The sequence below is a fragment of the Anser cygnoides genome, chromosome 3 (genome assembly GCF_040182565.1).
Source record: "Anser cygnoides isolate HZ-2024a breed goose chromosome 3, Taihu_goose_T2T_genome, whole genome shotgun sequence".
NCBI lineage: Eukaryota > Metazoa > Chordata > Aves > Anseriformes > Anatidae > Anser > Anser cygnoides.
The window spans coordinates 91,722,475-91,747,229 of record NC_089875.1 but is presented as its reverse complement, the minus strand read 5'-3'; the positions used below and the strand labels follow the sequence as shown (position 1 = coordinate 91,747,229).

General features: G+C 35.4%; 1 protein-coding gene across 13 annotated transcripts in view; it reads left to right on the top strand.

Annotated features, from left to right (window-relative positions):
* Positions 1-24,755, top strand: part of COL19A1 (collagen type XIX alpha 1 chain) — a 202,718-nt gene that overhangs the window by 138,817 nt on the left and 39,146 nt on the right. For all 13 annotated transcript variants that reach the window (XM_066994731.1, XM_048077444.2, XM_048077446.2 and 10 more), the window contains 17 exons: positions 678-731; positions 5,187-5,249; positions 6,022-6,066; positions 6,704-6,739; positions 7,679-7,714; positions 7,816-7,869; positions 9,193-9,246; positions 11,560-11,613; positions 13,123-13,212; positions 13,585-13,629; positions 13,731-13,808; positions 15,049-15,084; positions 15,193-15,246; positions 15,329-15,382; positions 19,751-19,792; positions 20,706-20,759; positions 21,688-21,741. In XM_066994731.1, coding sequence (XP_066850832.1) covers positions 678-731; positions 5,187-5,249; positions 6,022-6,066; positions 6,704-6,739; positions 7,679-7,714; positions 7,816-7,869; positions 9,193-9,246; positions 11,560-11,613; positions 13,123-13,212; positions 13,585-13,629; positions 13,731-13,808; positions 15,049-15,084; positions 15,193-15,246; positions 15,329-15,382; positions 19,751-19,792; positions 20,706-20,759; positions 21,688-21,741 — 903 coding nt within the window. The remainder of the gene's footprint in view (positions 1-677; positions 732-5,186; positions 5,250-6,021; positions 6,067-6,703; positions 6,740-7,678; positions 7,715-7,815; positions 7,870-9,192; positions 9,247-11,559; positions 11,614-13,122; positions 13,213-13,584; positions 13,630-13,730; positions 13,809-15,048; positions 15,085-15,192; positions 15,247-15,328; positions 15,383-19,750; positions 19,793-20,705; positions 20,760-21,687; positions 21,742-24,755) is intronic.

Below are 24,755 nucleotides of genomic sequence, written 5' to 3'. Positions count from 1 at the left end.
AATTTGTAAATGTACCTAACTTTTAGTTCATAAAATCTTTAGTCAACTTCTTGTGCTCTGCCCTGATTGACAACACTTAAAAATTTTATTGAGGGCCTGTTCTGTGTTATTTTTTTAATCTCTCCATCCTAAGCCTTCATTTAAGTAAGAAGTATGCTCTGCTTTGCTGAAATTCTTGATGGAAGGTGTCTGTATAAATCTAAACTTCCATACCTCATAAAACTATGAGGTAGTTGGTCTTCCAGAGAACTCTGGCATTCCTCAGTTTCACTTTCAGTGCTCTAAGTTAAAAAATCTGCCTGTTTACTCACACTAGGAGTTGATTCTACATCAAAAGTTGTGCTTTGAGTTAGTGAAAAGAAGTTTTAAAATGCTGCGGAATGAAAATTGAGCTCATACTAGAAAAGATTCCTATTAAAGTTGATACGAATGTCATCTCTGCCTTCTCTGGCAGACTGATTTGCTATGAAAAAAGTTGCCAGTTTTCAAAACTCAAGGATTTTGAAACTGACTGTGCTTCTCCATGTGCCCAGAAAAAAAGATATAATGATCTGACAGAAAATAATTTACTGTATGATCAAATAAAAATCTAAGTCCCAGTACTCTTTGAATGCAGGTTTGTAAACATAACATTAGATAAATTAAAATGATTTTCTGATATATGTTTTTTCTTACAGGGTCCTTCTGGACTAAAAGGAATTCTGGATTCATTGAACAAGCATTATAATGAGGTATGGGGTTTTGAGTGTCTGTCTGTCTGTGTGTTTATGGCTAAGAAGCATCTAAAATAGAAGTGACCACAGTTTTGATCCCTTCAAACCATGTTCCAAATTCATCCAATAGGTAGATCCTTCCCTATTCCCTTTTTGCACTCCTGTATAGACTCAGTCCACAGTCTGGTTGCACACCTACTGTGTCATCTGTCCTGCTGCCATACATCTTATCTCCCATGCCTCTTGTACTCCCATATTCTTTCCTTCTGTAACTCAAAATGGAGGTAGGTGGACCACCCAGCTGTTAGCGGAAAGCCCCAGCTCCCCATTTCTAAACTTAATTGCTCTAAATCATACTTGACATTTCTTCTTTCTCTCTCAAACCTGTCATGATCCTAAGAATAGAATAGAAAGACAAGAAGGTATAATTAAAAAAGGTCTACTGGAGATCTGTAAGAATTCTCCCTACATGTATATTATATACTAATAAGAATATTGTCTTAATAATATAACATTTTGCAGCTATAAGCACTTGCTAGAAAAAATTAGTTAAAATTGCATACTAGTGCTACAAGTGACAGAGCTGCCATTCTCTTTTAAATTCTGAGTATAGATTTTTCAGATCATTTATGCAGTTGTTGTGTCTGCCATTGTAAGGCATTGTGATGCAAAGATCACACAAGTTTTCTTAATTGATGCTGAAGTGAGTGCATAATTTATCTGAATAGAAAAAATCGCATTTTATTCAGAGATGTATGAAGCATTACAGGAATATTTGTTTAATACAGAGGTTACTGTGTGCTTCCTGCCTTATGTCACACAGATCAAACCTGGAAGACATCCATCTATTTTAATAATAAAATGCATAACTATGAAGAGAAGGTGAAATCAGACTATTTTTATTGTATAACATATTGAGATGAGTAATAAAACCAATTTTTTAAAAAAGGTTCTGGAGTGAAATTCAGAGCAAACAAATCTTTCTGGTTGCTTTTATCATTGACATGTTTTCTCTGATATTTCTGATATTTAATCCATTCCAAATCGGTATTTCAACTTAGGGCATGGGTTAGGAATTAAGTAAGGTTTTATGTCCTGGATATTTTTATACCTGGAAAAATATTTTCTGTTTTTGGTCTGCCATTTTGTACTTTGAAGTTTTATATGTTTTGTATTTATACCTTGTATTTATTACCAATTTCTTCTGTCTTCATGCCAAAGACAACTTTAACTGATACCAGTCCTGTTTTCTTTATCAATACTATGTTTATTGTAACTCATTTCCCACCTCTGGACTACTAATCTTTTCTACCCTGAGGGTCCCTTTAAGGTTAATTCTACAACAGGGAACACAAACACTGGGGATCTTCAGGAACTGGCAAGCATCTGTCTCCAAGAATCTCATTTCTTATCATTGTATAGCTCTAGAAGTTCCTAAGGTGTATTATATTTCCTAATTAACAATCTTCTGGAAAAATGTAGATCAGCTGTTCTGTCTCTAAATTAATTGTCTTATAAACCCTGTACAGCTTACCAACTTTCCTCTTCCTTCAGCTGTCTGAAGATTTTAATGACTCTGTCATGAGCAATTAGCTGTTCAACAAGGAAATGCTAAGGTTTTGTTTCAGGTGAGAGAGAAGATGGCTTTTTGATTCAAGTAGCAGGTTTTAAATACGCCACCTTTCTGTAACTACATGTTCAGGTCTTGCTAGAGTCAACCTAAGTCGCTGACTGCTACAGCAAACATATACTGTTTGTGATGGGAATGGGACATTTCCATCAAGAACAAGACAAAAACATCAAAGAAGTCATCAAAGACAGCTTTTCTGCTTTGCCATTGATTATTCATTTAGGCAGATATATGCAGTATTAAATTTTCTTTGTTACACACTGTTGCATAGTGTGATCAGTGCTGATTTTGTTTGGTGCACCTTGGAGATACCAAGCAATCTTTCATGTTCCAGTATGTAATTTTGAATGTGCTTTGTTTATTAGCATTTTTAAGATGATATTTCAGCGATATTTTGTGGATTTTGAGATTCCTTACACCACAGGAAAGTTTTATTGTTTTCCAACATTTCGTGCGTATTCTCAAGGATCTCAAAAGCTCTTATTTCTGTTTGTGTTCTTGGGGTGTTCAAATTGTGACCGCATTTTTGTTGCTATAGAGATTTTAATATCAGATTTTTCTGAGGGTAGTAGTACAGTTCCTTTGTGTTGGTGTTTCTAGGAGTTATGATAAACACTGCCGCCGAGATAGGTGTGAGGTCACTGAGAGACGATCTTAAGACCCATCATAATTTAATAATATCTTTTCATTATCTTGTCATTTCTCTATTTCTTAGCAGATTATTCTGTTCTTAAGCCTTCTGTAATACTTCTGATTTCTCTTTGGTATCAATGAGTTGCCATGATTGCACAGTGTACTTGTATAATTTGTTGCAACTAATCTTTCTGTGGCTCTGTATCAAATCAGTGTATTGTGTAAGGAGGCCAGAGTCCAAGTTTTCAAGAGTATAATTTATTTGACCAATGCATATAGAAAAAGAGAGCACTATAAATAAACTTGCTGATTTGTAGCAGCAAATTGTGGTGAATGGCAAACCAAAAACATCAATCTTTCTTTAATGAAGGTGAGAGGAACCTGCTGGGGATAAGTAGAGGCATTGATCCTAAATGGGGTGGGAGACAGTGCCGGAGTGTTTCTTCCTTTCTTCCCTCTTTTTTCTTCTTTTGTGCCCGTTCTTGCAAAGCATACGACTACTTTTATATTCCTTCTTGTTACATCTTTTGTGCTTTCACTGTAAATGAGATGTTTTGTATATATTTGATACATGCGTTTTGTTCTCTTTGTTATGCCAAAAACTCGTTCTGCCCTGCTCTGTAGGTTATGTTTCTTTGGTGACTGGTAAACGATGACTCATGGTTTATATTTATATGCTCTCGAGCCTCTGTTATCATCCTTTGCTTGGGCTTTCAAGGCCTCTCTTTGTCATCTTTTTTACTGAACATTTTACCGTACTTAGATATAAGGTCACTTCAGTCAACCCTGCTTCTAAACATCTTTGGAAAGGGCATACAGATCAATTTAATCTGAAATGTTCTCCTACATGTAAAAATAAAAATGAAACTACAAAACAAAGTAACTGGAACTACATCACAATCTGCTCAGGAAATTTTCCAGAATTATGAGTTGATTTGTGAATATTTCATTATTACTTTCCTAAGATATTTTTCCTTGGCATATTTTTCTTGCATTTCGTTATAAAGAGTGAATGACCTATAAATATACAGAGAGCATAAAAGTAATTATTTTCTCTAATACCCTTTTTTTCTCTATATATGCAAAAGATGCACAACTCAGAATAAATCAAAATTTAGAGCATACTCCTTATTTAATGGCAGACACCTAGGTTGTTCTCAGTCAAGCAGTAGTCAGCTTCTTCTTGGCAATACTCAGGTTCCCTTCATTGAAAATCTGTCTCTTGCTCTGGAGCTGATTTCAATAATTAGATTAGTAATAGCACTACGAACCCTAAACACTGTAGAAGATCCTTCAGGACTTTAACGTTTATAAAATATCTGAATTTTATTCAAGTCATATTCAGTATCAACTTTTAAAAAGTATTAAGGGTTTAAATGCCATTTCTAATCATGGTGATACTTCCCCTTTTTACAGACATGGAAACCAGAAAATGACAAGGGGAATTGACTTGCTTGGTGTTCCCATCCAACACAGTGGCAGATGTTTTAGGGTTCGGATTCATTTGATCCAAATTCACGCTAATTTTTCAGGGCCACTGTTTTTCTTGCTATTTCCATTGTCATTAAAAGAAAATATGTTCCCCATAAGTAGTCTGAGCCTGGCTTTGTGAAGAGGAAACCATTTATTTTTTACTATATTGTGTCTTTACCTTGTACAGAGTAAATAGATGTAGTTCAATAGTACCTCAGCAAGCATACAACCTGAAGCCGTGGTCCTTAAATCTGTTTTCTTTGAGAAGCAATATGAGGAAACCTGTTGATCTTACTCATTCCCTCTCCTTTTGTCTCAATGCTATAGTAGAATTATTTTAGTCCTACTCAAAAGTAAAAGGCTTGCGTTTTTGTCATAGTGATTTTTATTGTTCTTTTCTAACATACTTGAGAAGTGTACTGTAAAAATTAGCATAAGAATATGTTCTTTGCATTGATATGAGGAAAGAAAACAGATTTGCATAGCAATGTTCAGCAAAGACATTTGCCTTTTATGCTTTTGTACGTGTTCTGCAATTGTGAATGGAATATGAATGCATGAAAAAGAATGTGTTGCTGCAATACATTACTTAGATATACTGCAAAGGAATTTAGTATCCCTTTCTGACAGTAAATTAGGACTTCCAAGTTTACATACTGGTAAATTACATGAAATTGTTATGGTAACTACACCCTATTCAATGGTGACATGTTCTTTGTGATGATATTTCTTCCCAGAGTGATACAAGACTACTAGGATTACTTGGGACTCCTGGACCTAAAGGCCAGAAAGGAGAAATTGTAAGCATTTTGTACGAAATTTGGAGAAATTTCAAAGCTTCCATCTAACCTGTCTCTGCCACCTTTAGCATAGTATCTTTTATTTGATTTATCACAATGGTCCTTGAAGGAATAGATTTTCTATATGTGTGGCATTTGATTGGTGTAGTTCGGTGTCCAGCTCGCGTGCCATCCTGCAGGTACCGCAGTGAGTCTTTGTCTTCTAATCTATGAGAGCCAGAAAGGAAAAATGCAGGAAGAATTATGAGTAGCTTCCATAGCACTGGCTGAGGAGAAGTGAAATTAGATGGCCTTCCTGTTAAGCAAAAAAATATCCAAATAGTTCAAAATTCAGAAAGATATTGTGGTAGTAAATCATGAACATTAAAAGCAGTTTCTCTGTAATGACGGAGCTTGCTATACCAAAAATACTGATAATGAGCCTATAAAAATTATTCAGAGGTCAAATTCTAACCATATGACAATATATTGTTTATAGGCACCTTCCCTGTTTAAACAGTGGCATGATTTTTTGACAATTGGCTGCCTTTTAAACTTGGAAGAAAAGGACAAGCACCAGATGTCACAGGATTGAGAACAATTTTTATTGAGAACCCTGCACATCTGCCATAGAATACGGTCATGTAGATTGATTTGGAGCAGCAAATTCAACTGCAGGAAGAGTTAAGAGTTTGTGCCCTACACAAAACAGAATACAGATGTAATACAGGAGAAGTTAATTTCCATTTGTTAGTATACAAAAGTCTTAAAATATAATTTCTTTTGTTAAAAGGGTCAAAAAGGAGAAGTAGGAATGATTGGAGCAAAGGGAGAAAAGGTAAGTTAATTCCTTAGTTATTTGCTTGTGTGTGATGCTAGAAAGTGGCTGAATGTATGGATCAAATCTTTGAAAGTAGATTCAGGATCAAGAAGATTTATTTAGGCATTAGAAAAGCTGTCAGGATCTGAATGTCCTTAGTAATTTACTCAGTTCCTACCTTAAGAAAATATTTACATATGCAAGTAAATTTCCCTGTTCCAATGGTTTGCAAAAGTCTCAACTTTAATCACATTCAGATGTTACTGAATACCGTTCTAGAATTGTGTTTATATAAGTTTATGATCAGGGATTACTGCATGAATTAGATGCCATTCATACTTTTTAAAATTGAAAGTATGTATGATCTTTGATATCTGTATGAATAAACAGGAGTCTTTAAATTATTAAAATTTGTAAATAAACTTTTGTAGTTTAGTATTATTTTTGGCTTCAGCTTAAATTTTGCAGATTTTTACTGGGGAATAGGTGTCTATAGGTGTGTATCCTTCACATAAACTTTTGAAGTCTATATACTTATATTCTATATAGGTTTAAAAACAACAATAATGAAGAAGAACATTGTTCACCAAGCCCAGACATATGTACTGTTTACCATTTGAAATAACACTGTGTTATCACCTTTATGTTGTCATAGGGAGAGCCTTCTGAAAAAGGGGACAAGGGAGATCCAGTAAGTATAGCCGTATCTTGACCTGATGATGTGAATAATTTATTTTGTGTGATTTTTGTATGGTGTTCATGTGGTAATTCTTTTCTTTGTACACTTTCATTAGATTCAGTGATTGTGTAGCATAACATATTTATTGTCTCCTTCTTACATGTGCATTAATTCAATCTGGTTTTAAATAAAACACTGAGATGTGGCATAGTACCCAGTTTTTCACCATTTCTGCTGGGACAAATAGATGGCCAGTTATTACAGTCCCTGAAATGAGCTTGCAGAAGTTTTTGTTCCTTCAAGGTTCTTACTCTCTTTCGTTTATTTCACAAAATTGTATGTGGGCTGAGCTGTATTTTTTTCAGTGGGTGTGTCATTTTCCTCACTGTGGCATTTAACAGCGGGCAGTGTTTTTATAGCCATTTTAAGCGTACATAATTTTTCACTATTTTGGGGGATATTTTCAGAGCACCCGTTCTTTAAGTCTGTTTACATGTGTTGCTTATTTTTAATTAACTATTGTTCTCTCCCGTGACATTGGACAGAAGCTAGTTATGTTGTTTAATACACAACTGAAGGTTGCTTAGACACTTGTGATAAACATTATAACAAACAAAATAAGGCATACAGCAATAATGTGTTGTTTTGGAGATTAATATTATGTCAGTAGTAGTAAATTGTTGGGGAAGAATAGGCTTTAGACTAGAGAATCTCATAAGCAAATGTGATTTCAAGCAATTGTTCTTTAAATCACTAGCAAAACCTGCAAAAAAATAGTTTGAAAGAGAAATGCCTTTCAAAGTTTCCACAAGACTTCAGAAATTCTTCAATGTTTTCTCAATATTTATTAAGTTTGCAAATTATACTATAACATTCTAGGGTAGCAAATTAAATTAATAGTTGATCTTAGTTTGAGTTTCTACTTCTTATGGTTGTATCTGCTGTTTTTAGGGAGAAACTGGAATGGAGGGATCAAAAGGAGATAAGGTATTTTTGACCTGTACACACTGAAATACATGGCTGGTGTACATAGCTGGTGCTGGGAGACATAACAGTAAAGCCGTTTTTTTCTCAAACACTATCATTAGGGTGAAACGGGAGACCCTGGACCACCTGGTCTCACTGGAAATCCAGGATCAATGGTATGTGAAAGGTATTTTTGTGGAGTTAACATTGCATAAAACAAAGTCTGCTATAATATGAGTCTGAATGCTATCAACTCTTTAGCTGGTATTAAAGAGCAGCGACTGCAAATAGTGTATGTCAGAAGTTTGTGCATGGATCATGGCTATTTTAATTCTAGTTCATAAAATTCTTGATTTCAGCATCACTTAGCAGGGAATACCTGTGCAAAGCTCAAATGGTTCTAATGTTATTTGGTCACTTAAGCATATAAGCACTCATTTTGCAGTTACAAATGCACTGAGAGTATCCACTTTATCCATCAGTAGGGCAAGGAGTAACCACTGGCAGTACATTAGTAGTTCCTGTGTTTCAGACAGCCTGTAGTGTTGAAGTAGTCATCGCTTTGCTTTGAAGAAAGTGACTGAAGTACCATTTGGTCTTCAGGATCTCTCAGTGGTTTGTATTGTATCAAAGACAGAATTGGGAATTCTGAAAATGTGACCTCCACTCAACACTGTTCACGTTCCATGTGGCAATATTTAGCGATCCATTAGGCGTGGGCAGAAGCAGCGCTTGTGGCTCCAGTGACCAACCTCAACTTCAGCAGTCCCCTACAAATGTTAAGAGGAAAAGGATAGTACCCAAGTTCCTTAGATCATCAAACAGGCATCACAGGTGGAATAGATGCAGCAACAGAAGTCCATGAAAATACAGCTTTCTGTCATCTTAAAAATCATTCTCTAACTCCTTAGACTACTCTTTGGAGACCGATGGGTACCTTCAGGTCCCTCCTTGGCACAGGCTGTTGAAGTAATTATTGCTGCAGTGGAAATCTAGGTCACTGTCACACTGTATACCTTCCAGAAAAAGCTTATAGAGATCCAAAGGATCATTGTTTTGCAACAAGTCATCCTCTTTTCTCTACATCGCAATTCCCATTTTTTAATGTGTTCTGGAGTCCTTCAGTACTCTGCGGAATCTTTCCGATGAGATCTGTTCTGAAAAGAGAACGAGCATCTACCACATGGTTCAAAAATTTGATTTGTCCCTTGAGGGAGGACATGTCCTTGTTTTGCTTCATTTGTTTTCACTTTTCCTTTAGTTAGTACCTTTGTATTTATTTTGTATACATATTTCATATTTTGCACATATTAGTCTCAAAAAAATAATGGACTAAATTAAGGGAGTATGACTGAGCAAAGTCTGTACTTCTTACTCCATATAAAAGGTCATGTTAAATGACAGATGGTTTAATTTCTTTGTATATTCAAACTCTTTACACTGAATTACAATAGGTGTCTTGACTTTTTATCTCAAATGTGTATTATATCATCTCACAGGGACTGCAAGGACCTCCAGGACCTGCTGGGCCCAGGGGACTGCCAGGAGAAGTCGTATGTATTGTGTAATTTCACCAAGCAGTGTAAGTGTGGTATGTGATCATTTAGCCAGTGAAACAGTGCCTCAGAGGTTTCCATAGGTACTCCTTTTGTGAGTGGTACTATAGAAATCAGCTGTCAAAGAACAGTAATGGACTGTGCCTCAGGATAGTGATTTGCTTATGTTCTTTTTGTCCTTGTGTCACTATCTGCACAAGAATGTAAGGATGATAATACTAATTTGAATTCTGATTCACAGGTAATTAACTCTACAAAAATCACTCTTACCTCATAAGGTTAGGTGAAAACTGAAAATCTCTGGCAAAGTGAATTATGTTACACCATGAGCTGCAAAGAACAGTGTGTGTGGAGCAAAGTAGGGAAAGTAAGAGTACCCCCAAAATTTAAACACATTGTCTTCCTTATTATTTCTGTCTGGTTTTGTACTATTCTGAATTGTTCTACTTCACATAAAAGGGGTAAAGATTAATAAAAGAAACAGAATAAACAATTATATTCATTGTCTTAGCATTTAGGTTAGATTTATGAGCAAAACTCTTATTCAGAGCCAGACTCATCCCCTACCTAATTCCGTTAAAACTATGGACAGCATTAAATCATTATCAGAGTAGATGTATTAGTTGGAAATAAATTAATAGAAAAGCCCTTTTTTGCATTACTTTTCAATAGAATAAATTACTAAAACACTTGTGCAGAAAGTGAAAAAGAGATTATTCTTATGATTGTCAGTTGGTATTCCAATTTAATTGTACAGTGACTTGCTGCTAGTCATAAAGTACTGAAAGTCATTGTATGGCTGCTGTAGGTGGAAAATAATTTAAATAGTGAACAGATGGCAGACAGCATGTGTGTGTGTGTGTATTTGTGCATGTGAGAGTGTCCAAAACTGATCAGCTGAGCTATCAAGCATAAGGTTACTCCCAGTGCAACATTGGGAGCTGCTTTAAAATTCTAATAGAACCTGTACTAAACAAAAGTGGCACAAATGGGTTCTCCAGTTAACAGAGACGTAAGACAGGCCTGCCAGTTTGGAAACTGATCAGCAGTTGTGCACATAGACTATTTGAACAGCAACAACGAAGAGGTGAGAGAAACTGAAAGAAGTGGTGTCAAAAAAGAAGGGTTCCTGAGAGGAAAGGGAGATCCTCCAGGAGGAGGGTGTGTATATGTGCAGACACAATGTCCACTCCATAATCAGTAAATTTAAACTTCCATATATTGTTGTGATGATTTGATATGAGAAGAATATTTTTCAGGTACCTTTTTTTTTCTTATGCTTTTAATTTTGAAGACTGGTTGAAACAACTAGCTATCTGTATAAGGACAGAATGCAATGAAGAGCAAACACAGCTATTGAAAACCCTCACTGCTGGCATGCAAATGTCATCATATATAGATGCTCATAAAGCTACATTTTACGCTTCTAAGAAAAATAAAAGAAATATGAATTTTCGTCTTTTTCTCAAAAAGGTTGCTTTCCATTTGTGTTTAAACACTATGCTTAGATAAAGAATGATAGAATCATTAAGGTAGGAAAAGACATGCAAGATCATCTGATCCAACCATCCTCCTACAACCACTGTCACCCACTAAACCATGTCCCTAAGCACCATGTCCAACCCCCAGGGACAGTGATTCCACCACCTCCCTGGGCAACCCATTCCAATGCCTGACTGCTCTTTCTGAGAAGAAATGTCTCCCAGTTTCCAACCTGAAAATGATATGACCATTTTGTTTTGGCAGTGTTTGTTATTTACTATGGAAATAACTGCAGTTCTTGATAAACTGCTTGATACAATAGTGTCAAGCTGAATAAGATGGAAGAGTTATGAGAAGAAAATTCTGTATTTGTTCCAGCATAGTAAAAGAGTCAACAATCAATGGAACATTCCAAAATATTTGAATTTTTTTATTTGTTTTATATTATTTCATTTCTCTGTATTTATAACAAATCTTTGATAAAAAGGGCAAGGGAAGATAATGAAGTTAAAATCAAAATGTGAAAAATCAGAAGATTTAGAAATAAAATATGGAATATGAAAATAATCCAAGATAATCTTGATTATTTAATATTGATTTAAAGTAAAATGATTCATAAATTTGACTAAAGAAGCATTATCAACTCTTTAACATTATGGGTCAATACTAGTGCACAGTAAATAATCCAGTCTAAGTACATTTTCGTCTGTAATTTTTGGATAAATTTTAAGGGAATGGCTATAAAAACATTCATTTTTTAATATATATATATGTATATATACATAATTATATTTTTATCATTATTATATTTTATTTTATTAATTCCAGGGCTTACCAGGAGAACATGGGTTACCAGGAAATCCAGGAGTTAAAGGAGAAAAGGTATGTTCTAACAGTTCCTAATTAAGTTTGGCGTATTAGAGCATATCAGACTGTCTTATTCTGAAGAAATGTTCAGTCCACCTGTAGTGCATCTCTCCAGCAGCTTTATGAATTAATTTAGAAACGTACAAGGGGGAACTGCCATCTTTTCCTTGGAGATATTGCAGGACATTTTGGCAGCCCAATTGCTCTTTAGATTCATAACTTAAGAATTATTTCAAGAGAGGTTGGGCTGGGCTCTTGAAATAAAAATGTGTCATGCAGAAATACCAGCTCAGGTCCTGACAACGGAATAGCATTTTCAGAATAGTGCCCTAACCAGACTAATGTGTAAAAACCTGCTTCACAGCCAGACTTATTAATCTTGGCAGAGCACTAAGGCAGCTATACTGTCTCATATCTGAGCCAAGTCTGGGATCTCTTTATGGCATTGTATTGTGCTGGGTAGACAGCCTTTTGGTTGGAATTCAGCTACATCAGCAAGAGTTGTGTGTGTGGACATTGTATGTAGAGAAGGGGAGAAAAGACACTATACAGGCATACTGTGAGCTGTGTAAAGTGTTATGATATTTATACATCTTGAAACACAAAGGAAATTAATAAAATCCATTAATAATTTGAAGAAAAACGAGATGATGAAAATGCAGGAAAAGAAAGTAACGGTGGAATAATGACAAAAAAGTACTATTGTGTAAAACAGGAAATAGTGGAATCAGAGAGAATCACAGAGAATTATGCAGGAGCATGTAAAATCAAGAGGACAGTGTAATAAAAGGCACAGATTTACCTATGTAAGCAGGAGGAATTGTAGAGATGTGGAGCAAGAGATGCTGTATGCATTGAAATGAGAAATGTAAGTGTGAACAGGAATACAGTGAAGACCAAGGTTTTAGCACTAGGGGTAGGTAACTGGAGAGAGAGAAGGGGGGCAGAGAGAGAGTCTGAAGCTCCTACAGTGGAGTAATTGTCAGGGCTTAGTGACAACCTGAACTTTGTGGGGCTGCAGACAAGGAAATATAGATCAGATGCACTGCAGCATGGAAAACTGAGAGAATGCTACTTACTATTAGGGGTTCTACGGTCTATGCCTCTTTCTCTGTAACTTTTTGAACAAAATAGGTTTTTGTTAGAAAATTGATGCCTTTAAATGTATTTTCCATGCATACATATGTAGCACTTTCAGGAGTTTGTTGGTACCTGTGAATAATACATTAGGAGAACAATGCACAGGATTTTCCTATCTCCTAAAAGCTGAGGTACTTACAGATGCAGGGAGCTGAATCTCTGTGGAATTAAATGTGATAAATTTGATAAAACCATGGTCATTATTTTGATACCCACATAGGCTCACTTTCTTAAAATTAGCAGTTATGAAATGCGGAGCTCTATAAAGCTTTGGGTGTGTTTTTTTTTTTGTTGTTGTTGTTTTTTCTTCTCCATTCTTCCTCTCAGTATTGGTACATTCTAGGATAATCTTAATAATTTCAATTTGATTCATTTATCTTGTAGGGGGACCCTGGTGGGATTATGGGACCGCCTGGACATCCAGGTCCAAAAGGTGAGGTGGGGCCTCCTGGACTAAGTCTGCCTGGAACACCAGTAAGTCTGCAATCTGAAAAGACTTCTATGGCTTTTTTTCTTGTAGGGATAATTGTTAAAGAATCTGCATTGCACGATAAAAGCAGTATGAACGAGTAATTTTTCAGATAAAATTTCAAACTTGAAATATGTATTACAGAGTTATTGTAAGTACATTAGAATATAGTCTAGAAACCCATATTGTTAGTGCAAGGCCCACACACGGTTCCAGTGACAGTGATATTAACAGCAAAGGTGTATGTAAATCTGTCATGGTTTACTTATAAAGGCTGACTAGTTTTGGCAATAAAATTCAGCTAGTGTTATTGATTTCAAAATATATTTTTTTTTCTTGGTTGTTATTTTATTTTATTTTATTTTATTTTATTTTAGGGTCCTATTGGTAGTCCTGGAAACCCAGGTCCACGGGGACCAAAGGTATAAAAAAAATATTATTATTTCTGTCTCTGAAAATACAGGATAATAGGCTAGTTTATGTTCTCAGACCTGTTGTAACTCAAAGCCTTGTGCCCTTCTAGGGAGAAAGAGGATTACCTGGTGTACAAGGAGCCCCTGGGGAGATGGGGCCTCCTGGAATAGGCATTCAGGGATCACCAGTAAGTATACCAATACCCAGAATTTGGGTTTCTCGCTGTACATTGAGAAACTGCAAAAAGTAAATGAATAATAGTAAAAAGTTGTGCCATAAACTCCATTCTGACTCAGTTCCCAGCTCAGCAACTTTTCCCTTTATCCAGTCCCAAGAACATCTAGTAGTGTTCACTTAAAAGCAGAAGCCTGGAGAAATGAATCAATGGCTACTTTGCTGACAAGCCAGTAATAGTATTGACACATCTTCCGACTAATTGTGTCTGCTTCTAAGCAACAACTGTTTGTCAGCAAAATCCAGCCTGAGCACTGGTACAAGAGAAGAGGCATCTTCTACACTGTAGATGATGGCATTTTAGTGGTACTGGAAAAGGCAAAGAAGAGGTGTAGAAAGCTTTGCATCAGTTGCAAGATTTTGCATTTGTGGTGACTGCTAATTACAAGCTTAGGTCTACTGCTAATAAATGAGAACCTTACACTGTCCAGGTGCAGTGTCAGGAAATAGTGAAGTTCTGGTTTTTGACAACTTTCCTCATGCATCTCTGTGAAGTTTAAATTCAAACATGAAACAAGTTGTTGTAGTTAACCTAGAGTGTTCATACTAAATAAATCTTATATAGTAGTAACTGTTTCAGTTATTTAGTTTGTTTCCCAGTTTTCTTTATTTCTACTGCCTTTACATAATAACATCTGTAGCATCTGCAGATTGTTCAGTAAAAAAAGAAAATTGGTGGTAGAGATGGTAGATGTTAGTGTTCATGCTCTACTGTGGTGAATGTGGTAATCTCTCTTCAGTCCAGGCCAGTATAATTGAGCAATACATTTCAGTTTATTGAAAGAACTCAGATACAGAGAGAAAATGTTTGAGAAAGGGGTCTGGAGATTCACATTTAAATTCAGGTATATATTTTCAAATCTTAATTTAAAAATTGTCTAATTTATATCTAAATCTTCTAATTTGTTTTTATTCAACAAACTCTCTGGTTTCTTGTGAATCTCCTAGCTAAATAACATATTTCACCACAGATCATTCTTATTTGCCATTACTTGACCTTAAAAATGCACCTCAGCAAAATCTTGAATTCTCTTGATTTGGGCAAAATTAGATCTGGATTTAACAACAAACCTTAAACAAGTCTTTATTGAAATGTGAACTGAAGTGGTATCCCACATTCAGTATTTTTTGATCAAGTTTATCTCCTTTATCCCAAAAAGTGTATCTACTGATTATTAGAGATTTTCTTACAGGGTCCTATAGGGCCAACTGGATCAGCAGGTGTTCAGGTAGGATGCAAACTTTCTCTTTATATATATAAAAATTAATTTAGTTTTAATAGGTTTGCAGTAAAAGATAAATATTCTTAAATCCTAAATGACTTTTCCTGCTCTTAGGGTCCTAGGGGGCCTCCAGGATTACCAGGAACTCCAGGTACCCCGGGTATTAATGTAAGTAATTGTATATATACAGAAAAAAGTAACGTGCCCCTTGTCAATGTTTAAGGCTACCAGATTTTTAATTTGTTTCTAGGGCACCCCAGGAAGAGATGGAAAGCCAGGACTACCAGGCCCTCCAGGCGATCCTGTATGTATACGTAGAAAGCTTCTACAGTTGCTTTGGAGAGAAAATTTTAAAGGAGCTAAGATAACCTATCAGCCTAGAAGTCCAAAAGATTAAATTAATTTGATTATTCAATCAAATATTCTTTAACTTGATTGTAGTATTGCAGTATAAATTAAACTTACATTGACATTCCCAGGATAGCACCCTGTTTTCAAGTGTTACCTTAGTGTTTGTGTACTAGCATTTCTGCCAGGCTATAACTTGGCAGGTTACTGTAACACTGAGTGTTCCTTAGTCTCATAAGAAGTTCTGTATAATGCAAATTTTCAGGTGCAGACCTTGTTAAAAGAACGGGGGGGAAAAAAAAAGTGTATTCTGAAGCTAATTTTGCTATGCCACAGAAGGAAGATATTAATTTTTGATGAAACTCTGAGAATAGTTAGTCTCTTGTGATACATTCCTTTTAACAATAATGAAAAGTTGAGTGGCTGGTTTGGGGGGAGAAAAGCCACTAAATGAGTTCTGATCCTTCAATACGCTTTAGAAGTTATCATCTCCTCTTGTGTATTATAGCAGTGATTTCTACTTAACAGTGTTATGGCTTTACTGATTTTGTGAAGTCCAACACTACAAGATCCATGAAGTCTACATATGCCTCAGGCCAAATTGTACCCTGAGAGACTACTGAGTATTTTATATGGGAGTCAGGAGAGTCCCATGTGCACATTTACAAAGTGGGCATAATGGCAAAACTTCAGTCATTATTCCTGCTCCTGTCTTGAACCCCTACAGCTACTTCAGAGATTTTTGAAAGCAAACTTTTGTTTAGAAACAAATGCTTACAGAGGCTTTTATGATGCCAAATGAAGCTTTATTGATTCCCTGAGCCATTGTTTGAATGTATTCCATCAGCAAAATAAAAATCTGTAGGTGTTTGGAAGAAACAAATTAAAAATACTGCTTAAAAATAATAAAAACTAAGATCGTTAAACTCACTTGTGATCCTCTTGGTCTAATATGACTTGGTATTTAATCAAAGAGTTTAAAAAAATAGATACAGTGTTTATTTGAGATATATCAAAACAAAGGAAAATACAACCTCACATTTCAACTGTATTATGTCCTTTAGCAAAATCTCTGTTTCGTGCCAAGACATGAACTTGGCCTTTTCACTGAGCGGGGGCAGTGGCCTCAGTCTGTTTGTTGCTTAAGCTAACAATTCTACAAATACCTGACCATCATACATATTCCTCAGATGCAGAGACTTGCTTCATGTCTTTTGAGTGATTTAAATTTCCAATTGTCCAGCAATGAAAATGTAAGGCAAACATTTTCCAAACTGGTCTTCAGACTACTGACAGCCTGTGAAGAGCTTAGAAATGCTCCATAGCTGCTGCAGGAATGCATTAGGCAATAAAATTAACAGTGCTTGCAGTTAAACATGTGGTCGTACAGGTGCACAGCAGTCCATAAGTATGCCTGGGGACTGTCAGCAAGGAGCAGATCAAGGAATAAACTAGCCCCAATGTCACACAAAGATTTCATGTCAGAAAGAATGGTCGGCTTTCTCCAAAAAAGAGACGGGGAACTAGCTAGCATGTATGTGCTAGCTAGTCATCATGGATTAGGATGGTGATTCCATTAGGTTGCTCCTATGTTATCATCAGTCAATGCAGCAAACCTTTTCTGGATGCATAATACAGTTCTGCCTGTGTGGCTGGACCATTTGCCTCATTTAAGTCATGACTGCAGCAGTCCCTGAACACGCAGCAGCAACTGTTACAGTGCATTGAGAGACATTTGACAGTATCAGTATCTCCACAAAGGACTAAGATCATCGAATAAAAGCAGATCTATCACCAGCATTGAGCATGAAGATAGAACATAATTCATAGAGTCAGAAAGATTGAGATATAAGTGATCTTTGGTTAGCAATGGACATAAAACCAAGAAAAATGCACTGTAAATGCAATTATTCAAAAGGTGAATCAAGTCTACTATTTAATAATCAAGGAGATCAAATTACAAACTCTGCAAAGAAAGCTGAATAATACAGTGGCTTTTTGCTGTCCACTGGGAAAAAATATATTTTTTTCAGAAAAAAAAAATAATATCAGTTTTAATTAATTTAATAGGAAAAGAATGAGCTAAAGAGTTTTTACATACAACATGAAAGTCTGGTGGAATTCACCTGAAGAATGAGCCAAAGCACTCTCTAAATGATTAGCAGTTACTTGTGAGTACTTTGAGAAAGGTGAGGCTTTTGAGGAATGGAGACCAGAAAGCATACATCATAAAAGGTGAATAGGAGGGGAACCAGAGTATAATAGGTCAATTGAAAAAAAGCTTGATTGCTATAAAGATATTAATTATTTTTCTAATTAATTCTAAATACTAATGATAAGAATGATATGAATACAAGAATGCAAGCATTATTTTGATAAGAGCCTGGCATGGAATAAATCATTTTTCCATTTCTGGAAGGTTAACGTCCTTGGGAAAGACAGAGAAACAGTGCTGCTATGTATCTTGGCTGGCTTCAGACTTCGAGACTATCCTCATGATGTTTTTACAAGCAAGCAAAAAATGCTCTTGAAGTAATTGCCATATAGCTAAGGCTTATCAAAAAAATATGGTATCAGTGTCTATCAGATTATTGTCAAACTCTGAAAGAGAGGTCTCTCCCATGCCCAGTTCTTTTCAGTGTTTTAATTTTATTTGGACAAGTAGATACAAACTCCATAACTGGTCTGGGAAAGATTGCTAGCTCTTTGAAGATATAATCAAAATCTAAAATTCAGAGACAGTTTGAAGTCAGTAAGATGAAACTTGGGGCAGATGATCATAAACTGCTTAATAAGAAAAATAAAATCCATAAATAGAGTAGGTTCTGGAAGGCCCAGTGCACTGTAAACTAAATGTAAGTAAAAAATCTGATGCCACCACTAAACAGACAGATCTGAATGCTAAAACTTACTAGCAGGGGAGTTACTGCCTTTTGCTCTCTTGAAATATTCATCTCTTTGGAGAGAACATATTTAAAGGAAGATGTAGCAAGCAGGAGTACGGCTGGAAAATAAAGACCATCTTAACAGTTTTAAAAGCCCAGTACATGTCGTACACTTATTCAGAGTTCAGTGTATGTAGCTGTGACTTCACAGTGTGTGTGCAGTTAGACTGGATTAGCTACATGTGCAGAGCAGACGAACTGCATGGCACAAATGCAGTAGACTTTCTCTCATACTTGTTGGTAGGACCCTGTCTTAAAATTGTACAGTTCTATGTCTTAAAATTGTGTAGCAGCTAAAATAAGGGCATTAGAAAACTTCTCAGCATGCTTTTAAAGGGGGTGACACTGTAAATGGTCTATTCATGATTGCACTTAGAATTGAGTATACTGACAGTGCTTCTCTTGAACTGGTGTTTGACACGCGTTGCTACCAACCAGCAACCAACCAGCAGTTCTAATATGCTACAAAAGTGCTTACATTGTATTTTTCTTGTAAAAAAAGGAAATGATTGAAACACAGGGAACAAAAACAGTAACAAGGTTCGAATGTGTCTAATTTTATTGTATGCCCAGGGCTATTTTTGCTTCAGCAAGTGCAAAAAGAAATAAGCATTGGGAATTGAAGTCTATTTGCGAGTGAAACCAATGATAATCAGCTCAATCAGATTTTATGGGGAGTCTTTAAATGTAAGTTTAATGACAACACTTGGAAATCTGAGGATGCAGATATATTGCAGCGTAGTGTTAACCTATTGATTGAGCTTTAAATGCGTTGGCTTTAGTATTGGTACCAATTCGTCTGTGGCAAAACAGAGTTTTGCACTAATTCTTAATGTTTAAAGGCTGGACAAAATACTACATGTTTTGCACATGTTGCTGAAGCTGGATTATTTCCAGTATCTGAGATAATTTATTGAAGTTAGCTTTGGCATCTCCACAATTCAGACTGCAGTTCACAGTAGAGTCAAAGCCCAGGAGAAAACAGAAGGAAAACATCAAAAATAATCAGGTGAGAATAGGCTGTGAGAATTTCCAATAAGGATGATGTGTTGCTGGTATGCTACAAAAACAACACTGTGCGTATTACTATTTGAAAACGGAATTTACTATGTTCTGGAGTTACACTGTTGTCATGTCAACTTTGTTCAAGCTGTAACAAAGAATTACGTTGGTAGATTGGGCCAAGAGTGATATTTAACATTTAAAAACTATGTTGAATCCCTGGTTTTTATTTAGAGTTTTCATAGAAAAAATATTTCAGCCAACGTGTATGTAATCAGCTACCTATGCAGCCATCTAAACTTTAGAAAACAGAAGTATCTATTGGAATCGGTAGTGTTGAGTAAAATATTAACCGCGGATGCCTTTTATAATTTCAGATTGCACTGCCACTAGTGGGAGACATGGGTGCTATACTGAAGGTAAACATTTTCAGGCATTATAGAATGAATCATAGAATCACAGCGTGGTTTGGGTGGAAAATTTGATCTTGTGTCAAAGTGTCTTGATCTTTAAGGGATCTTTCAAGTGAAACTTGATTTTTAAGTGTCAGCTTAAGTTGACACTTAAAGATGACCTAGTTCCAATCTCCTTGCCATAGGCAGGGAAATCTTTCACTAGATCAGGTTGCTCAAAGGCCCACCCAACCCAATTTTGAACACTTCTAGTGATGAGGCAGCCAAAACTCTGGACAACCTGTTCCAGTGCCTCACTACCCTCATTATCAAAAAGCTACTTATATCCAGTCTATATTTATCCTATCAGTTATAAAAATAAGAGTTGAACACCTCATTTTCAATTTCTGACAATGTTGTACTATCTCTTTTTGAAAGAAATAGTGTCACTATCTCATAAAATGGATTGAGGTTGGAAAGATAACAATTACCAGTAACAATCAATTAATTATATATTACCTGCTATAAACTTGATTTCCTTTTGCTGCAACTCTGTGGTCTCACCATGGAGCTCTAGAAATAATTTAACTCAAATTCTACATTCAGACATTATTTTACCAAAACTATATGGTCAAACTTGTATCTGCCTTACTTTATTTCCAAATGTATTTTAATAATATACTATACCTTCTTTTTTTTTTTACTTATTTCTTCCAAATTTTGTTAGAAAATGTAGCATTAATTTGACTATTGAAGCTAAGCTTCTATTACTAACTTTTTTTTTTTTTTTTTTTTTTTTTCAAAAATGACTGAGTTAGTGTACCTGAATCAACTAGCATGAGAATGAATGGCAGACTCATCTAGTAGGGATGGTGACAAAGGCAGGAAGAAAGGCCCATCATAGAAATGCTTATTTATTTTATTTGTGTCTGTTCCTTAGGGTGATCCTGGCACAAGAGGTCCTCCAGGCATCCCTGGTAGAGAGGGGCCAAAGGTAAGTTTCTGAAGACAGTACTTTACATTGCTTTGTTGCTTGTTAAAAATAAAAAGCCAGATTTTTTTGTCTGTCAGTCTTAACTTCTCTGTTTGAGCCCTATTCCTGTAGTATCTGAGAAGCTTAGAAGTTCGAACAATTTTTACAGTTCAGTCCTCTTCCTGTGTTTGTGTACCCTTCCTCTCTGGAAAGTAAGCTAAACAGCTTGGGAATTGAGTCCCAAGCAAGTATAGCTCTTTTGTGTCTTGTCTCAGTTAAACCTAGATCACATTTAATTATCCAGCAGTGCATCGCCATCTATAGGCTTATTTTAAGTCAGTCGTTCATGCAGGAATCCTGCAGTGAAGAAAGAAACTTCCCCTATATCCCTCTAGTGTGTAACAACTGGATCTTCTGTGCCTTTGCAAATTGTTCCCTTTGGGAATAACTCAGCAGTTTCACTGGGACTTGAAGTTTCACTGAGGTCAATCAAAGTTAGGCTTTACTGTAATCAGATCAAGTGCCATATGGTTTCACGTAGAAATTTACAATAGTAGAACCTAATTACTTGAACTTACTTGAAAGTAATTACTTGAGAGTATACCTAGTATACTTTCTCCGTGTGGACAAGCATTTAAGCTCTTTGGTATTCATAAAATGAGATTGTATCTCCATCAGTCTTTTAGGCTACTTCACCTATTAGGTAAAAACAGTCTTTTCCTTTCATCTCAATGGGAGGCACATTTTAAAACTTAAGATAGTATTTATTTTTTAGAGTAGAGCTTTTTTATTATTCATTTATGTATTTATTTATTTAATTTTACTAGCACTATTGCTATAAGGGCTTCATGCTAGCATATATTAAATGTGGGTCATAAAATGCCCTCCATAGCATGAAATTCATTGTTATCTAATAGAAAGTATTTGTTTGAATGTTATGTTTTCATAGGGAAGCAAAGGTGAACGTGGATTTCCTGGGCTTGCTGGAGAGAAGGGCGATGAGGTAAAATTAATTCATTTCTGTAACAATTACTTTCTTACCTGAACCTTAATAAAGATCTAGACTAAGAATGATGCGCATAGAATAATATTCAGTTCTTTAAAAGTGCTGAGATAGTCATGTATCACTATAAATAGCCCTTGTCTGCAAACTTTCAACAAGATTAAACACTATTATTGAATTAAGTAGAATTTATGTCATATTTGTGTGAGGATTTTTGCTTATTTGTATATTTTAAACTCTCAAATTTCTTTAAATGCTAGTTTTTAAGAATACAGAATAGAGCAATAAAAAGGTAAATGCTAAATATTTTCAGAAAATACTTCATGTTTTATAACGTATTTGCTTTCATTGTGTTAGTTCCTATTTAACATTCATTTATTCCATTAGGCAAATACTGTGATGGGAACAGTAATAACAGCAATTACTATTAAGTGGAAATCAGAAAATATTTGGAGACTGAATTTAAAATACGTACAGTATTTTGCGTCACATACTGGATTCTTAGAGTTATTTTTATGTCATTACGGGAAGAAAAAAGGCACATGACTTATGGTGCAGAATCCAAAATAGCTGCTATCGCTTTCATTTTAGATTGAAATATTTGCAGTTAACAGCTCAAGAATAATCTCTGGGAAAAGAAAAAAAATCACCAAAGCAAAAGCTATTAAGCAGATGAATCTGAGTAAATAAATAATTTTCTTAGTGCCTGTAGCCAACTGAAGGAGATAAAATAAGTTGTCTTCTAAAAAATAGTTGATGACCACTCTGAAATCCCAAAATACTTAACTGGTACCAGTTAAGTATTATTTAATACTTAATGTTACTGACTAGTATTTTAAAATACGTGAGCTATAATGAGAAAGTAACACATCCTTCATTTGCATGACCTATAGCATATGTCTACAATTCAGCCCTAGCAGTATGAGGCATTAACAAAAAAGAATAATTCTGACACTATTTAACTATGGAGAATCAAAAGAGAGATTAGAGGCAATTAGGGTAAGAAAGGTAAGGTTATATGTGGTAACTATTTTTTTCAAAGGAACTCCAGATTAAGTTCATTCTAATTTTTTTTTTATTGATTCAGTAGGGTACTGTGCTCTGCTTTTTCACTGTTTGATAGCTGGTTAGGTTCCTTAGCTCTGATATTTTCATTGTTTAGTAATGTCTTTTGATTAGTATTTTATGAGGGTGCAAGTGAATTTATTTTCAGAAAAACATATAAAAGAGATTACCAAAAAAAAAAAATAGTTTCAAAGTAACTTTATTACAAAGGTACAACGTTTAAAATAGTGCATTTACTTTGATTTCTGTGATTTGGTGAAATGAGAAGAGATTCAGAACCAAGCCTGAAGTTCTTCGAAAGAAATGGTGATCCACTCATGAATGTCAGTATGATTTCAGATAGCCCTTTAATCTTTCTGTGAAGCTTAGCTGTCTAGCATAATATGTACAAACCAAAACTGTATTCATCAAATGAAACATCGTGAAAAGATTTGAATGAAATCCTGTCAGCAGTTCATATGGTGATAATCTAATATTGTATAGTAAAAATGGTGCCATGCTCACCACTTCAGTACAGGTTTGTTTGTTAGTCTTTTCTCTCTGAACTAGAAAGGAAGGACAGTTCCTCAAGTTTCATTTTCTTCAACTGATTTTAGTATTTACAGCAGATGAAATTTTACTGTGGCCCATGATACAAGTTAAACAATTACTTTATGTAGAATTAATTTCCTTTTAAAGCATTCCTTTTTTTTTCAGAGAATGGTTTTTCTAATATTAGCAATAAGAATTAGAGAAAATGTTCCTTTGGTTTCATATTCATTTTCTGGATGACTGTGCTGTACGAGTAAAATAATTCAAAATGAGCAGAGAACACATTATCCGTTGGATTGCTGAAAAGCTACGGAAGTGGATCAATGTCCTCAAAGAAAAGGAAATCAATTTCTCTCTCCACCTCTAAATCTTTCTTGATTTATTTCTATCTGAAGCTTTTCCCTCAGACCCTTGCTCAGAGCCCTTCTTTCAGGGCTCCTGACCTCTTTGGTTTTCTGCAATAGCCACTTGACAATGCCTTCTGTAACACTGCACTTAACGGTAGAAACATGCCTTTTCTGAGGTGATTCCTGTTTTCAGAGGATAGGCACCCAATGCAGATAAAATGACTCACTGTTCAGTGGGGCCTTCATTGACTACAGAGGGAATCAAGAGCATTTAGCTTAAATATATAGTGCTGTTATACATTATAATATGCTTAATATTATTTTTATATTTATTATTATTCATTACACATTATATTTTATATAATGTATATTATTTATACACTATATATTATATTATATATATATATCATTATATATTATTGTTTATTTGTTGTTATTTATTTTATATTTATTTATATATAAAGCTATATATATATTGTATGTAGCTTAGATATAAGGTTGTTACATGCCTAAAATTTCATCTGACTGAGTCTGGTGGGGCAGAGGAAAGAGTTCAGCGATGTGCGCTTATCTCAAAACCCACCTGTATTCACTGTAATAAGTCACATGCCTGTATGTTTAGTAAATGGATACCAGAATCTATTAATTTTCAGTCTATTGAATAAAATAAAAGTGGAAAGCAGGTCAATAAATACTATGAAAAATACCATGTTTTGTTCTGAAAGCAACAACAACAAAAAAGCATCGTTGCATTTAGATCCTAGAATCCCAGAATTTCTGAGGAGTGAAGGGACCTCTGGAGGTCATCTTGTCCAACCCCACTGCTCAAGCAGGGACACCTGGCAGGCTGCCCAGGACCATGTCGTGATGACTTTTGAAGATCTCCAAGTAGGGAGACTCCATAATCTCTCTGGGCAACCTCTGCCAGTGCTCAGTTAACCACACAATAAAGAAGTGTTTCTTAGTGTTCAGAGTGAACCTCCTGTGTTCCAGTTTCTGCCCATTGCCTTTTGTCCTGGAATTGGGCACCACTGAAAAAAGCTTGGCTCCATCCTCTTTGTAGCCTCACTT